General features: G+C 39.5%; 1 protein-coding gene across 4 annotated transcripts in view; it reads left to right on the top strand.

Moving 5' to 3' along the window:
• Nucleotides 1-17,821, top strand: part of dock8 (dedicator of cytokinesis 8) — a 164,688-nt gene that overhangs the window by 55,686 nt on the left and 91,181 nt on the right. For all 4 annotated transcript variants that reach the window (XM_061900626.1, XM_061900617.1, XM_061900634.1 and 1 more), the window contains 13 exons: nucleotides 928-1,077; nucleotides 1,202-1,282; nucleotides 3,080-3,239; nucleotides 3,317-3,453; nucleotides 4,446-4,539; nucleotides 6,000-6,162; nucleotides 8,707-8,824; nucleotides 11,825-11,895; nucleotides 12,012-12,156; nucleotides 12,223-12,324; nucleotides 12,413-12,508; nucleotides 17,270-17,504; nucleotides 17,593-17,754. In XM_061900626.1, coding sequence (XP_061756610.1) covers nucleotides 928-1,077; nucleotides 1,202-1,282; nucleotides 3,080-3,239; nucleotides 3,317-3,453; nucleotides 4,446-4,539; nucleotides 6,000-6,162; nucleotides 8,707-8,824; nucleotides 11,825-11,895; nucleotides 12,012-12,156; nucleotides 12,223-12,324; nucleotides 12,413-12,508; nucleotides 17,270-17,504; nucleotides 17,593-17,754 — 1,714 coding nt within the window. The remainder of the gene's footprint in view (nucleotides 1-927; nucleotides 1,078-1,201; nucleotides 1,283-3,079; nucleotides 3,240-3,316; nucleotides 3,454-4,445; nucleotides 4,540-5,999; nucleotides 6,163-8,706; nucleotides 8,825-11,824; nucleotides 11,896-12,011; nucleotides 12,157-12,222; nucleotides 12,325-12,412; nucleotides 12,509-17,269; nucleotides 17,505-17,592; nucleotides 17,755-17,821) is intronic.

Here is a 17,821-nt window from a genome sequence, read left to right as displayed (position 1 = left end):
CATATATGTGTGTGTGTGTGTGTATTTTATACACACACACACACATATATATATTACTAATTAATACCTTATTTATTTATTATTCATTACTATTACTATGTGTTAAAAAATGTTCAATAGCAACTGATAAAAAAAAATCTGATACGACTACTAAAACTCTAAAAATATTTTTGTATCCTTAAAAATTTTAATCATATTCTGGCGGATCAGCTGTCACCTAAATGTCCACATGTCTACGCTGCTGATCCGACTCCGCTTGGGATGGTTTCCTGTGGACGGGACTCTCGCCGCTGTCTTGGATCCGCTTTGAACTGAACTCTCGTGGCTGTGTTGGATCCACTATGGATTGAACTTTCACAGTATCATGTTGAACCCGCTCACATCCATTGCTTTCGGTCCCCTAGTGGGGTCCACTAGGTGGTCCTCTCCATGGTTCTCATAGTCATCATTGTCACCGACAGCCCACTGGGTGTGAGTTCTCCTTGCCCACTGGGTGTGAGTTTTCCTTGCCCTTATGTGGGTTCCAGGGATGTCGTAGTGGTTTGTGCAGCCCTTTGAGACACTTGTGATTTAGGGCTATATAAATAAACATTGATTGATTGATTCTGACATCAGAAGCATTATTGGCAAACCGGATCTGATGCAGATTGTATATTTGGCAACATTTTAATTTAAGTTTAAAATAGGAATTCCTATTGAACATCAGTTTAGACTCTTCACAAGTGAAAAGCAAAACTATACTTTTTATAGGCAGAATAGGAGAAGCCCCATTACCGGCATTGTTAGCCACATCGTGTGAGAGTGCACTGAAGAGGGTAAAACGTGTGACCTTGTCTCACATGTGGAATATAGATGACGGGCAACATTAAAAAAAGTTAATTCCTTAAAGTATGTTATTACTGAGATACTCTATCCTCTTTTTTTCAGATATCAGAGAACTTCTACTGTGACCTAAACTCAGAGCAGTTTAAAAACCTCCTGAGATCACACACTCCTCATGTGGATCCCTCCTCGCTGGCCAGGTCGGCCATCTTTTCCATCACTTATCCTTCCCCAGACATTTATCTTGTCATCAAGGTACAGTAGAATGGAATTTTGTTGAAATTTGCTGCAGCAGCAATTCTTTGTAGAGTAAATGTTTAATGTATATTCACTCCAGCACTCAAGTAGTGGATGAATTTACTTTCTGTCTTTGGTCCAGATTGAAAAAGTCCTCCAGCAAGGCGAAATCAGTGACTGTGCGGAGCCATACGTGACGATGAAGGATTGTGACTCTTCAAAGGTAATCCTGAAAATGAGTATATAAATGCTATACTGTATGCTGTTAGTGTGTACGGTGACCTTGTGGTTAGAGTGTCCGCCCTGAGATCGGTAGGTCATGAGTTCAATCCCTGGCCGAGTCATACCAAAGACTATAATAACGAGACCCATTACCTTCCTGCTTGGCACTCAACATCGAGGTTTGGAATTGGGGGTTAAATAACCAAAAATGATTCCCCAGCGCGGCCACCGCTTCTGCTCACTGCTCCCCTCACCTACCAGGGGGTGATCAAGGCTGATGGGTCAAATGCAAAGAATAATTTTGCCACACCTAGTGTGTGTGTGTGACAATCATTGATACATTAACTTTAACTTTAACCAAATGATTCCCGGGTGCGGCCACTGCTGCTGCTCACTGTTCCCCTCACCTCCCATAGGGAGATCAAGGGTGATGGGTCAAATGCAGAGAATAATTTCGCCACACCTAGTGTGTGTGTGACAATCATTGGTACTTTAACTTTAACAAAATGATTCCCGGGCGCGGCCACCGCTGCTGCTCACTGCTCCCCTGTGGGGATGGGTCAAGTGCAGAGGATAATTTCACCGCACCTAGTAATAATAATAATATAATATTAATGGATTAGATTTATATCGCGCTTTTCTATTGTTAGATACTCAAAGCGCTCACAGTGAAGTGGGAACCCATCATTAATTCACACCTGGTGGTGGTAAGCTACATCAGTAGCCACAGCTGCCCTGGGGTAGACTGACGGAAGTGTGGCTGCCAGTTTGCGCCTACGGCCCCTCCGACCACCACCAATCATTCATTCATCATTCATTCACCAGTGTGAGCGGCACCGGGGACAAGGGTGAAGTGTCCTGCCCAAGGACACAACGGCAGCGATTTGGATGTCAATAGGTGGGAAGCGAACCTGCAACCCTAAGGTTATGCTGCCCCATAGTGTTTGTGTGACAATCACTGGCACTTAAACTTGAACTTTATACTGACCAGCCTCAACAATATCAAAACAATTTTCGTATGCACCGCTTTTTGTATGATTTGGTTTTCAATGAAAAGTTTGACCTGGTTTTCTTATTTCGTCCCTGCCCCTGTATCAATCTGCGGCAAGTTAACAAGTAAAGAATCTCACGCGTTCGTAACTCAGTCTCAACTACAAAATAAGTCTCGATGGGGCAAAATAAAGTTGTGAGAACCAGCACTCTGATAACGAAGGTGAGAAACATTATTTAATTCAACAAAGAACAATACAAAAGTGGCTTTCATGTGGTAGTATTCATTTTTCCATTCCATGTCCCATTATTTATTTGTATTTCACCTTGTTTTGTGCATGTAATACTACAAATACTCTTTAAAGAATGTGTTTCATGTTAATATTTTTGTTGTGTCTGGAATGGATTACAGTGGCCACTTTGCCCTTCATATACTACAGTCTCAGTGCATCACTGTTTTAAAGTACCTTTTTTATCATTGAGTACAATGGAAAGTACAATTATTGTGGGTTAAGTACACTTCTTATGAGAAACATTAATATGGTTCATAAAATTTGGTCCTCATTGCATCTTTTGGAACAGATTATTAACAGAAACTGAGGTGCCCTTGTATTTTTATTGGACTGAACTCCATCGTACTGAGAGCTTTTCCTGATAATTGTATTTATTGTCATTTTACTTCATCCAAAAAAGAGGATGTCCAATCAGTACGATGCAGCGCAGTCCACAGTAAAGGCAAATAAGTGCAGTATATGATGGGAATTTTGGGAATGCAATCTTTGAAGAATTCCAACTTCTGGTTCTCCAGAACAAGGACAAGCTGGAGAAACTGCGAGGCCAGGCGGAGGCCTTCTGCCAGAGGCTAGGCCGCTACCGCATGCCCTTCGCCTGGGCAACTGTAAACATCATGGAGGTCATCTCCACAGCCGCCATTGACCGCGATGTCACCGACTCTGAAAGCATAAAAGGTGTGCACTTTGATAAAAGAAAATACTCCCTTTTGCTTTTCTTTGTCTCATGACCTACACTTGCTGTTTTTCTTCAGGGAAATCCAGCAGCATGGACCGTAAAGCCCAGTTGCCACGGAGGAACTCGGAACGCTTCAACATCGTCGACGAGCAGCTATGTAACATTTCTGCCTTCAAACCGGCCACCATTACCATCAGCACCATCTTTAAACAGGTTGGACTTTAAACACAGCTTTGGTCATGCTTAGGATGAATACTTTAGACTAAAATCTCCCACATGCTTTCCATCAGTCACATTGCTACATCCCACTCAGCCATGACATGATATCAGTTTTGGAGTGCCGCCACTTTTATAAACAATTCAAGCTATTTAACCTTGTGTGGTTCCGTGTTTTTTTGTTGTTGTTGGATAGAAGTATTACAAAAAACTTGAATACTCCCACTGGCGCACACTAAAATCTTCTAGAAAGTGGAAGTGGAGGCTATTATTGCTCCAAAGGAGGAATCACTATATTTGTGTCTACATGGTGAATGTGTGTACATAAAAAAGCAAAAATATTTGTTTTATAACCTTGAATGAATGAATGAAATAAGTTTATTTCTGTCATATAATCAACCATCAACTATTTTGTGTGACCAGTTTAACAGTTCAGATTATAAATATTTAACAATCATACACATTTACACACATAAAGAAAAGGAAAGAAAAAGAACGACTGAAAAAGGAACAGGCTGAAGCCAAAGCTTATATTTACCTAACCCATACATTCACTGAAAATTAGATTGCCTGGAACATCAATATTAAAAAAAAGATCAATGGGATGAAAGTAATTGTTACTATATTTTATAATTTTCAATTATGAAAAATAACTACATGTCTTCAGCTCATGAGCTTGTTCCACCATTTAACTCCTAAAACTGAAATACATTTAGGCATGAAAATTGTTGTTTTAACTGATGCTCAGTTGAATCACATCTTTTGACAAGAGTATTCTGTCACATGAAATCGGAAAATGCCCTGTGGAGTACATTGTTGTTTCCTTTGACCATACATCTACAGTATGGGTAAACGCTAACAGGAATCATCTATGATGTCACAAATTGCCTGATACTTAACATAACAAGCACGGCAAATCATTTACAATGTTTTCCAATAATGTATTACACATATGATTGCTTTAACTTCTTATTTTGTTAAATTTTTAGGAAGGAGATCGTTTGAGTGATGAGGACTTGCTCAAATTCCTGTCTGAGATTAAGAAAACGTCCACTCCACAGAGACGAATCAAGACTATATCAGGTCCCCTCTTGTCACATTTATATTACCAAATAGGCCTTTTCAGGCCCTATAATAGTGTATTGGAAGTGTGTTGGCCAGAGTTTAGGTGGAATTAGACAAAACATACTTTTAGTAATCCCCTCTGGGAACTTGCCATGTAGCTTTAACAATAATGATCTGAATAATACATCAATCAATCAATCAATCTTTACTTATATAGCCCTAAATCACTAGTGTCTCAAAGGGCTGCACAAACCACCACGACATCCTCGGTAGGCCCACATGATGCCAGATACCACATACAACAATGTTACATTAGGGCAGACCTGGGCAAATTGCGGGGGCCACATTCGGCCCGTTGAGTTTTTCAATCTGGCCCGCCGGACATTCCCAAATCATTTTTTTTTAGATCTTTAAGATGGAAAGTGTAGCTGCCATTATGATGTGGAGCGATGTTTTCTAATCACCGTAAGTCTTGAACTATACAAAATATTTAAATGGTTGGAATATGCGCTTATGGATGATATACTATTTACTATGGTCATCTAATTAGTTAATATGGTCATCTAATTAGTTACTATGGTCATCTAATTGGTTACTACGTTAATCTAACTAGTTACTATGGTAATCTACGTCACAGCAGTATAGATGAGGCACCAAGCAGTGTGGGCGGGATGCTTTTCCACAGACACAGAAGGAGATTTTAATAACAAAGTTCTAAAGCTTAGTGATATATAGAATAGAATAGAAAGTACTTTATTGATCCCTGGGGGATATTCAGCAAATATCAGATTTTAGGTGGGTTTATTTTGTACCCTTCACATTTGTTTTTCACTGTTTGTTGCATTTTTGTTGCGTTTCGCTTGATTGTAAAATATTTCGATCGAAAGGGTGTGACATTCATATGTTGTCAATATTCAGTGTTTTATCGTTCATAAAAAAAATTAAAATTCCATTACCTTTTTAAGGCGGTTTGTCATAACGTTTTTGGCATTCAATCAGAAATTATTGCGAGGTTTTGTATTAGTGTTCCTAAAAATCGATATACCGGCCCCCAAACATATTTTTTTCTCAAAATTTGGCCCCTGAGACAAAATAATTGCCCAGGCCTGCATTAAGGAGTGGGACATGATGACACAAACGCTAGCATAGCTATGTGCTGCTGACATTTACTCACAATTTAACAGCAAAATCATGCTCCTTCATCAATCATGCTCTAGCTGAAGAAAAAAAAAAATTAACTTACTTGATTCGCAGAGCTCCAGATTTTATTTTAAGATGTGTGGCAATGCCTACATGGAAGTGACAATTTAAGTACCTCTTCAGTCCAAAGTGGAGTAATCTAGTCTATAGCATATCTTCTATGTTTGGTGCTCATGAACAAGCTTTAGGGACATACAGTATATTACTGTTAGAACTAGAAAGGGAATTAGGTACATGTATATAATCGGGTACCTTTTAAACATGTTTCATGTCTTCAGGTTCCATAAAGCTGGACATGTCTCCGCTCCATGACTTACCTCAGGCCTGTTTGTCCACTGAGCTCATCCCACTCATACCTGTAGCTGAGAAGAACATCCGCCACGTCAAAGAAGTGCTGGAGTTCCCCTCCAGTGAGGTTTATGTCCCCCATACCATTTACAGGTGAGCCGCAGCTACACTTATGAACACTTTAACAAAAAAAAAAAGAAAATGCACAACTGTGCTGCAGTGTTCTTGTGTAACACTTTCAAATTGGCCTTAGGAAATGCAAACATGGTGTTGGAAGAAAACAAATGGCCTGAGGTGAAAACAGGCTTGCCCAAACAGAAACCATTTATTCTTCCAACAAGCCGCAGGCAACAAGACGAGTCATACTGTGTACTTATTGCTCAAGAGCATGGCTGTAACTACCATTTGAGACACCGGGGTCATGTCCTCTGTATTTTTTAAGTGACAAAAAGAGGATGATATGACTGACTGCAAATGTACTTTGTGTAGGACATCATGTGCGCTGTACATCACCACGCGGTAGATCATCCTCTCTCAATATACAATCTTTAGTCATGCACAGCCCACTACAAGTCCAGACAGCTTAGTGCAATTATGTCTATTTTTACCTTGAACCAGGGCTGGCGATATGGCCTTTTATTAATATCTCGATATTTGTGGGCCATGTCACGATACACGATATATATCGCGATATTTTGCCTTAGCCTTGAATGAACACTTGATGCATATAATCACACTGGTAGGATGATTCTATGTGTCTACATTAAAACATTCTTGCTCGTACTGCGTTAATATATGCTCAAATTAAACTTCCATGCAGAGAGGGAAATCACAACTAAGTCATTGGACCAAAACTGTATTTATTAAACAGTTATTAAGCAGTGGCACAAACATTTATGTCATTTCCAAAACAGAAAGTGCAAGATTGTCAGAGACATTTTAAAACAAGCTATCAGTGCACTTTTGTGCATGATGTCACTTAGATGACATATCAAAACAGCACTAAATTAAAGTGCACTTTTTGTACAGAACGCCACTACAATAGTTTAAAACAAATAATGTGCACTTTTGTGCATGATGTCACACAAGATTTTTCAAAAACTGTCAAATAAAAATGAGCTGCATAACAGGAACTCAAATAGTATATGTCCTTCGTTCTGTGGTAGATTCCTGCGAACGTTATCTCCTTCTGTTGTTGATTTATTTTTCATACGGTGTTGATCTGGAAATTGTTGCTTCTGCATTTTGTGGGTGTGGCACCGAACGGAGATGTTGACATGCAGAGTTTCAAGCACTCTTCATTCTCTAGCGGGTGACTTTTCAAATGATGCTATAAGTTAGCAGTGCTGCTACTTTTTTGCAGCAACGCTTTTGCCGCATAACTGTTCAACATAGTCCCGCTTGAAGCCAAACCACCGCCAAACGATGGACCCCGTGCTGTTTTTCTTGGGAATTAATTCTTCCTCCATTTGTGAACAGATTCGCACCTTCTCTCTCTTGTATTACCACTCGCAATGCACCATTAGCATCACAGCTAACGTTACCCATGTGGCTACCTCTCTGCTCGGGGAGGGTGTGTGACGTTGCACGCGTGACGTATGTAAGGAGGTGCGCTTGCTTTTAATGTCTCTGTGAGAAGGAGAGACAAGAAAGAGTGGGAAACGCATGTAGTAAAAGCAACTGTGTGAGAACATATACTCGAATATCACGATATAGTAATTTTCTATATCGCACAGAGACAAACCCGCGATATATCAAGTATATCAATATATCGCCCAGTCCTACCTTGAACATTATCCGATCCGAAATTTGCTGTCAACATAACATTAAAGTATACTGACATCACTAATGTTGTTGTCACCTGAATGAAATTGATGTGAAACGCTGTTGGTACAATGCTGTTGTCATGTCAGTCAGATGTCTCCGCGCCCTAAATGCAAAACATGCGCTGTGTGTAGGGCTTGGTTGTCCATTGGGGGCCCCGTTTTGGGCAAAGAAGCGCATGTCAAATGTAAATTATTAAAATGACAAGGCTCTTATTATGAAATATTACCACAAACGTATTCCTGACTATATTATGCTCTGTTAATGATTAGAATATGAAGACACATTTTTAAAAAAATGTATATTTGATTATGTTAAAAATATTTAATACGCAAAATTTCAGCATAGTAATTAAAAAAGTGGTTTGTTCATAGTGTTGCTCAAGGTAATATTTTTCATATGGTGCAGGGATACCCATGATTTTAGCTTTTTATAGCTCCTCTTGGACCACCAGTTTTTGACCTCAGTATTTGTCAAATCCTGGTTACGGCCCTGCTCAAGAGTGCTCACTTCATTGATCTTTTTAGAGAATTTCTTGCACCAACCACAATATTAGGGACACTTTTACAGTAAAATAAGGTCAATTTCCGCAATTCAACCTTTAAAGAAATATTCATGCTTAGTATTGAGTTCAGTAAATCATAAAGGTATCAATGTAATTATGTTTATTTATATAGTTGGAGTTGTGTAGAACTGTACTGCATAATATTGACAGCTATTTCTAATATTTTGCATACATGGTAAAGTTAATTAGGTAAAATAAAGTGTTGCCAAGTCTTCACCTTATTCACACAATGATGCTGCCATCTAGTGTTGTAAGCAGAAATTATATGTACATTTTCTGCCCCCACCCCAACTCTTTTTCATCTACAGGAACCTTCTGTATATTTACCCTCAGAGGCTGAACTTTGTCAACAGGCTCACGTCGGCAAGGAACATCACCATAAAAATGCAGTTCATGAGCGGGGAAGACCCCAACAGCGCTCTTCCTGTGAGTACTGCAGCTGCATTATGAATACCAGTATTAGAAATGATAATAGAACATCATAATAAAATGCGTAATTTATGTTATATAGTGTAGTTCAAAACTTATAAATAGCACTGAATTAAAAAGGAAAGTATACAAGGAGTAAACTAGAAAAACATGGTACAGTACAGCGCCTTGCAGAAGTAATCACCCCCCCTTGAACTTTTCTATATTTTGTCACATTACAACCATCCATCCATACATCCATTTTCTACCGCTTATTCCCTTTGGGGTCCCAGGGGTCGCTGGTGCCTATCTCAGCTACACACGGGCGGAAGGCGGGGTACACCCTAGACAAGTCGCCAACTCATCGCAAGGCCAACACAGATAGACAGACAACATTCACACTCACATTCAAACACTAGGGCCAATTTAGTGTTGCCAATCAACCTATCCTCAGGTGCATGTCTTTGGCGGTGGGAGTAAGCCGGAGTACCTGGAGGGAACCCACGCAGTCACGGGGAGGACATGCAAACTCCACACAGAGAGATCCCGAGTCCGGGACCTTCGTATTGTGAGGCAGACGCACTAACCCCTCTTCCACCGTGAAGCCCCACATCACATCACAACCACAAACATAAATATATTTTATTGTAATATAATGTAAAAGACCAACACAAGGTATTATGCAAATGTGAAGTTAAAAGAAAATGATATCATATTTGTTTTTTTACAAAGAATTAAGGGAAAAGGGTATTGTACAAAGGTATTCAGCCACTTTGAGTCAATACCTTGAGGAACCACTTTTTGCTGCAATTACAGATGCAAGCATTTTAGGATATGTCTCTACTAGCGCTGCAACTTATGATTATTTGATAGTCGATTAGTCAATGATTATCCTAACGATTAGTCGACTAATCGGACAATAAAGCGTACACATATTAAATTGCTCAAAATTTTCCATCCATTATTAAATGCTGCTTAAGTTATTTTAGACATGTGCTTACTAGCAACAAAGATGCCTAATTCATTCATAAATATTAATTTATGATGTAACTGTGCTGCTCATTCAGTTGTTACAAAACTTAAAATGACTAATAAAATGTTGTCCATTAAAAAAAAAGAAAAAAAAAAAAGGAAAGGCAAAGTCCTAAAAAAAACAATTAACCGTGTTTATGTATTAAAAATAGTTAAAATAGCAGCAATGAGAACAAACAACAAAACACCAAATCCAACTTCCTCAAAAAGAAAAGCATTTTGTGATGATTAAAAATCTGCACACTGGTATATTGACGATCGATTAACTCTTGGCAGTTTTAGGACTAATAGACTCCATCCATCCATTTTCTACCGCTTATTCCCTTTGGGGTCGGGGGGGGCTTGTGCCTAAGTCAGCTACAACCGGGCGGAAGGCGGTGTACACCCTGGACAAGTTGCCACTTCATCGCAGTCCAATAGACTCAATGTGTAGAATTCTATATATTTGATTAGTTCTTAAAATGTCGGCTAATTAATAGCTTGTATGTTAAATCTTATGATACCTCCGCATTGTTGTGTGTGTGTGTGCGTGCGTGCGCGTGTGTGTGTGTTTGTGTGTGTGTGTTGCGTGCGTGCGTGTGCTCCATCCATCCATCCATCCATCCATTTATTTATTTTTTTGTTGTTGAAATTATCCGTAGTAGGTATATTAATAATGTTGCGTTTATTATGCGTAGTGCACTTTAAATAATTTCGACCATATCTAGGAATTTTCAGATTGTTTGTTTGGTGCTGCGATAAACTGAACGCATCATAATTTGCCACCTCAGTAGAATGCATGTCCAACTGACACAGTCACAACAGAAAAGACATTGTGTGACTTGTGTATTATTCTGAGAGAATTGCTATGTGTGCAGGGATTATCCAGCCTGGTGCTGGCTAGTTCTAGCTTGTCCGTGCTGAAGAGAAGCACCCCAGACCGTGATGCTACCACCACCAAAATTTGACAGTGGGGATGGTGTGTGCAGACTGTTCGTTCTCTGCCACACATAGTGTTTTGCATTTCTGCTAAAAAGTAAAATTTTGGTCTCGTCTGACCAAAGTGCATTCTTCCACATGTTTGCTGTGTCCCCGACATGGCTTTTGGCACACTTTTGGATTTCTTTGAACAATGGTTTTCTTCTTGCCACTCTTTCATAAAGACCACAATTGTGCAGTGCATGACTAATAGTTGTCCTGTGGACGCATTCCTCCACCTGAGCTGTGGATTTCTTAAGTTGGTCCAGAGTCACCATAGGCCTCTTGGTTGCATCACTGATCAGTACTCTCCTTGTTGGGTCTGTAAGCTTCTGTGGACAAAAGCTGTTTGATGATGCTGTTGGTTCCCCAATATTCTCTTATCCAACCTCTGAGGCTGTCACAGAGCTGCTGTATTTGTATTGAAATCTGATTAAACACAGTTTGATAGTATTTAGTCATTGGCAGTCATTGGCAGTAATCGGGCAACTTCTGACATCAATTGGTTGCACCCAGTGGAAAGGGGACTGAATACCTTTGCACACTGCACTTCTCAAATTTTTGAATCATGTATAATTTTCTTTCAACTTCAAAATTGTATACCATTTTGTGTTTGTTTTTCACATACAATTTCACTAAAATATATTTGTTTGTGGTTGTAGTGTGACAAAATATGGAAATGTTAAAAGGTGGTTAATAATTTTGTGAGGCGCTATAGATGGCCACATTGTATTCCACCCTGCCTATTTCAATTGTTTATGCTACTGTGTTGTATTAATACAGTATCTTACCAAAGTGAGTACACCCAAACCATTTCAATGACGCTATATTTTCTCAAGGGATGTGGACATATTTCAGAGTAGTCCGTATATACCTTCTATTATACTGAACATTACTAAATGTTCTAACATACATAATAAAATAATTGCTCAAATGGGTTTGTTGCACCCATTATTAGTGACAAGAAAAACATGCACTGATTTAAATCTAACCGATATGAATGAAATGTTTTTTTTTTTTTTCCCACAGATCATTTTTGGCAAATCTAGTGGACCGGAATTTGTTCCAGAAGTTTACACCTCTGTTACCTATCATAACAAGCAAGTACATTGTTTTTCAATATGCATGGAATTTCATGCATAAGTCATCTAAGCAGATTGAATAAAGGTGTCCCCAGACTGATTTTCCTGTCTTCTGTTTTTTTGTTCTTCATCAGATCCCCAGATTTCTATGAGGAGGTGAAGCTGGCTCTTCCCGCCTGCTTGACAGAGCGACACCACCTGCTCTTCACCTTTTACCACATTAGTTGCCAGCAGAAACAGAACCAGAGCAACAGCTGTGAAACACTCATCGGCTACTCCGTAAGCCTTTTATGTTTGCACACATTAATGTTCTGTAAGATACAATGTTGCCTTTTGCTTATCCAGTGGCTGCCCGTATGGATTAATGACAGACTGAACACGGGTCAGTTCTGTCTGCCCATAGTGTTGGATCGACTACCTCCTAATTACTCACTGCACACTGCTGAGGTATGTAATTATTCCATTGAACATAATGTTACAGGCTCCTGAATGCCCACATTTTATAGTTTATTTTGTGCGATTATTTGTTGTGCAGAAACTTCCTTCTCAAACGCCGCCGGTCAAGTGGATGGAAAATCACAAAGGACTGTTCAATCTGGAGGTTCAGGCTGTGTCCTCTGTGCACACACAGGTAACTTGAAGGTGTTTATTAGGAACCACGTAAATCAGGAAAAAGTGCTTTAAGTCGTGAATGAACGTGCCTCTTTTTTTGGTTGTGTGAAAATAGTGGAGTTTTACGTGATCGTGAATGTCTTTGAAATCCATTTAAAGAACACTTAAAATTTGAAATTGCTTGTAACATGAACGTGTGTTGCCATGGCGATGTAGTGTGTGTATAAATGCTACAACATCTTCTTCCTGGCTGAATTTGAACGATAATCTTTAGATTAAACTTTGTTTCACTCGTTATTATAACCACCCTGATTGTTTGTGATGTTAGAGGGGGCTATATTTTTCTAAGCAAAAAACATGACAAAAAGACCATTGGCCAGCTTATGTTACCATTAATGGTTTAACAGCCCACATTTGTTTTACAATTAATATGTTTATTTATTAAAATAAAATAATTGGTCTTCCTTGCAGTCACTCACCCTGCTTCGTCCACACGCACATGCAGGGAGCGCATGCCCACACACTGAAACAGTCCAATAGAGCAGGACATAACTGCAGTTTGCAGTTATGTCCTGCTCAATAGCCTTGTGGTTAGAGGGCCCGCCCTGAGACTGGAAGGTCGTGAGTCTAAACCCCGGCCGAGTCATACCAAAGACTATAAAACAGGACAAATTGCCCCTTTGCTTGGCACTCAGCTTTAAGGGTTGGACTTGGGGGTTAAATCACCATAATAATTCCCGAACGCGGCCACCACGGCTGCTCACTGCTCCCCTCACCTCACAAGGGTGAACATGTGGATGGGTCAAATGCAGAGGATAATTTCACCACACCTAGTGTGTGTGTGACCATCATTGGGATTTTAACTTTGAATACACATTCAATGACAGCTATTGTGTTATGTATCGACAAGGGGGAAGGAGACGGCATGACAACAGAGGATCAAGCTCAACGGGTTTTATTGAGCACTTGATGATTACGTGGGGTGTGTATGCTACTATGTGTGAATGGAATACTATGTGTGGAAATTAACCGTATGTAAATACCAGAGGGTTTGTTGGCATGTGTGTTGGATGTGGCAGCGATCAAGTCCAGAGGGGGAGAAGCAATGAGGTCCGTGGTCCGAGCAGGGTCGTGGGGCAGGAGAGGGGCGTCCAGAAGTCCAAGCATGGGGTCGAGGATCGGGGACTGCAATCAAGGTCCAGGGGGAAGAGCAGCAGCAGAAGCGCACGGCAAAAGCTGAGACACGAAGGACTGTTGGGAACAAGAGACAACAAGGAAATCAGGACAATGCACAAGGGACACAAGCATGCGAGAGAGAGCAGGAGGGAAGTCAGAATCGCAAAACTTACTGTACACAGGGCTACGTTCCGACGAGGAGAAGTCAGCGGCGAGGCTCTTTATCCTGTCGCCTCTCATTTGTCCTAGGTGTGTCAATTGCAGATTGCCTTCGGCTGTGGCGGCGCACGGGGGCGGTCTGCGCAGCGCGTGCGGGGGCGTGTCTAACAGCGCACTGAGTAGAGCTTCTAGGTCAGGGGTCACCAACGCGGTGTCTGCGGGCACCAGGTAGCCCGTAAGGACCAGATGAGTCGCCCGCTGGCCTGTTCTAAAAATAGCTCAAACAGCAGCACTTACCAGTGAGCTGCCTCTATTTTTTAAATTTTATTTATTTACTAGCAAGCTTGTCTCGCTTTGCTCGACATTTTTATTTCTAAGAGTGACAAAACTCAAATAGAATATGAAAATATTTTAAAGACTTGGTCTTTACTTGTTTAAATAAATTCATTTATTTTTTTACTTTGCTTCTTATAACTTTCAGAAAGACTAAGAGAAAAAATACAACCTTAAAAATGATTTTAGGATTTTTAAACACATATACCGTACCTTTTTACATTTTGAATTCCTTCCTCTTCTTTCCTGACAATTTAAATCAATGTTCAAGTATTTTTTTTTATTGTTAATAAATACATTTTAATTTAATTTTTCATTTTAGCTGCTGTTTTTTCGACGAAGAATATTTGTGAAACATTTCTTCAAACTTATTATGATTAAAATTCCCAAAAATTATTCTGGCAAATCTAGAAAATCTGTAGAATCAATTTTAAATCATATTTCAAAGTCTTTTGAATTTCTTTCAAAAAAAATTGTTCTGGAAAATCTAGAAGAAATAATGATTTCTCTTTGTTAGAAATACAGTATAGCTTGGTCCAATTTGTTATATATTATAAAAAAGTGCAGATTGGATTTTAACCTATTTAAAACATGTCATCAAAAATCTAAAATTAATCTTAATCAGGAAAAATTACTAATGATGTTCCATAAATTTTTTTTTTTTTTTTTTTCAAAAAGATTCGAATTAGCTAGTTTTTTTATTCATTTTTTTTTTCGGTTGAATTTTGAATTTAGAGAGTCAAAATTGAAGATAAACTATGTTTCAAAATTTTATTTTCATTTTTTTCGTGTTTTCTCCTCTTAAACCGTTCAATAAAGTGTTTTTTTCATCATTTATTCTCTACAAAAAACCTTCCGTAAAAGGCAGAAAAATGTACGGCGGAATGACAGACAGAAATACCCATTTATTTAATATATATAGATTTATTTATTAAAGGTAAATTGAGCACATTGGCTATTTCTGGCAATTTATTTAAGTGTGTATCAAACTGGTAGCCCTTCGCAGTAATCAGTACCCAAGAAGTAGCTCTTGGTTTCAAAAAGGTTGGTGACCCCTGTTCTAGGTGCTCCCGCAGAAGAGGGAAAAGCGGACTGCGCGTGCGCCGTATCATATTGTTAACTATCCAAATTGCTTTCATTTGCAAACAACACCCAAAGCTAATATGGGTGCATGTGTTCCATACGTACGTAGTAACGTCATTGCATCCCAAAAAACGTAAGAAGGCAGGATGTAGTGCTTAGAATACATTGGAAAGTTAGCGCCATTGAGGCATCTGTGTAAATGTTGCAAACAGCCCTTTTAAGAATTATTTTAGTACAAATGTTTGTGAAGCCGTGACGAGTCGAAGGGCTTTGACAGCTCCGTGTTTGACCATGTTTACTTTTGTACTTTTTAACTGTAAAAAAAATCTGTGGAATTAATTGATAAGACACTACATCATACATTAAATATGTATGTTCCAGTAAATAGTCATATGATTGTTAGGTAGGAGTGGATTGTTGCATTGAATGTCTGTTCCTACCAGGATATCCAGGGGTTCTATGCGATCAAAATGTATTTGATATTTACCTAGAAATGTATTTAGCATTTTCTGGTGTAGCAGCACGGTGGCCCTGGGGATAGTGCGTGTGTCTCACAATACGATGTTCCTGGGTTCGAGCGGTGTGGCTCTGTTGGTAGAGCAGCCGTGCCAGCCGTTCTAGTAACGAGTTTAAGACTCTTAAGTTATACCCGTCAGTAGACTCGACATGGAAGCGCTAAAAACTACAACATGGCTGACGGGGAGAAGACGTAGTTGAAGTGGAGCCACGTGAATAAGACCGCCCACAAAATGGCGGATTCTGTTTACTGTCTATAAAACATAGTCTATGCAAAATTGTGAACAAAGAACCACCATTCCATGTTATGTATACCACAAGGAAGTGTTTTGAATATAGAGAAAAATCCCCTTTAAGTCGATGGGAGAATACGCATAAGACCAAATTTGACAGAGAAGCCCAGATTTAAGGCTAGCTCCACCCCAGGAGAGCATCTTTAATAAAGGCGCGCAGTGACAGACATAAGTTTTGTGGGACCATGCTGCACACCCGAAATCCGCAAAGTTTCAGTGACATACATGTGGGAATAAGGCCTTAATGCAGGAGACACATTTTCAGTTACCTGGATAGCTTAATGGGAAATAACCCTTACTGTCTGAACAAGAGGATGAGGGTACAATTCTCAGCCACGGTAAAATACATTTGTAAAATTGTTAGTAAAATTCATTTTTAAAGTTTATTTTTAACCATACAAGCCCTAATATTATCCGCTGAGAAAAAGAAATTAGGCCGTTGGATAAATGTAATTGAAGACCAATTATTCAGAAAATTAACAGGCAATGGTTTCATCCACATTTTATGTTATTGTATACAATATCTACTTTTGCAATCAACACATTTGCTGTGTGTATTTATCCCGGTGAGGTGACAGGTTTGTTTAGCCACTTGTTGCTTGGCAACCTGGCTTACATAAAAGTCAGCTATGTGAACCACTAGACTACCAAGGACACCACTTGGACAGACACATACTCAAAAACTAAACGTTGTTATAATGATTATAAAACAAGGCTCTGCATCCATATTGATTTTGCAAGAAAATCAGTGCTAATACAAAATGTGTCATTGTGTCATTTATATTCTTTAAATGTCATGCAAGTGTAAAATGAAGTCAAGGAAAAACAACAATCTGCCTTAAACTTTGTCAACAAGTGACACCAACATTGGTTTAAAAAAAAAAAGCCAAAGAAAAAGCAAAATGTGTCGTTAATCTTATGACGTCATTCTCATTCAAATTCACAGTAACTGCATGACAGAAGGGTGCCAGTAATGTCTCTTGATTTGGTAGCCTTTTGCAGTTCCAGATATAAATCATATTACTGTTAGGAAGGAGAGCTAGGACTGTGTTGAAGCAAATAATAATGCTAATAACATTCTAATAATATTCCTAATAAACTAATAGTAATAAACTGTGTACATTCCTGAATTAAGGTAAACCATTTGCTTTCATTTATAGAAGAACACACGGCATTGTCTGCCTCTGTCCCTTATTCCCAGTATTTGTTGTGCATACTAGGACAACCATCTGGAGCGCTTCTTCACCCTGTGTCACGCTCTTGAGGGCAGCGCGACGTTCCCGCTACGTGTCCGAGAGGAGAAAATCCCAGAGAACAAGCTGGAGCATGAACTGAAGCTCAGCATCATTTCTCTGTCGTCATCCAGCTTGGAGCCGCTGGTCCTCTTTCTCCACCTGGTGATGGATAATCTTTTCACCCTCATCATGCAGCCTATGGTCATTGCTGGCCAGACCGGTGAGTCTCGGTGAAGGGTCTGATTACATAACTTGAATATATTTGCGTCTTATAAATATGTCATGCAGATGTGTGTGTTGTCTTCCAGCGAACCTGGCCCAGATAGCCTTTGAGTCAGTGGTGTCCATTGTCAACAGTCTCCATAACAGCCAGGAGCTGAGCAGGGATCAGCAAGGGCGAAACAGCCTCTTGGCGACCTACCTTTACTGGGTGTTCTGTTTGCCTGAGCCCCCTCGAGACATCCCAAATGGTGCGTCCTGATATATACAAATTTAAATACTTTTATGAGCTTTAGGAGTGCTTGAAAAAGTGGAAAG

The sequence above is a fragment of the Nerophis ophidion genome, linkage group LG01 (assembly GCF_033978795.1).
Source record: "Nerophis ophidion isolate RoL-2023_Sa linkage group LG01, RoL_Noph_v1.0, whole genome shotgun sequence".
Taxonomy (NCBI): domain Eukaryota; kingdom Metazoa; phylum Chordata; class Actinopteri; order Syngnathiformes; family Syngnathidae; genus Nerophis; species Nerophis ophidion.
This window is presented reverse-complemented; position numbering and strand designations above follow the sequence as displayed.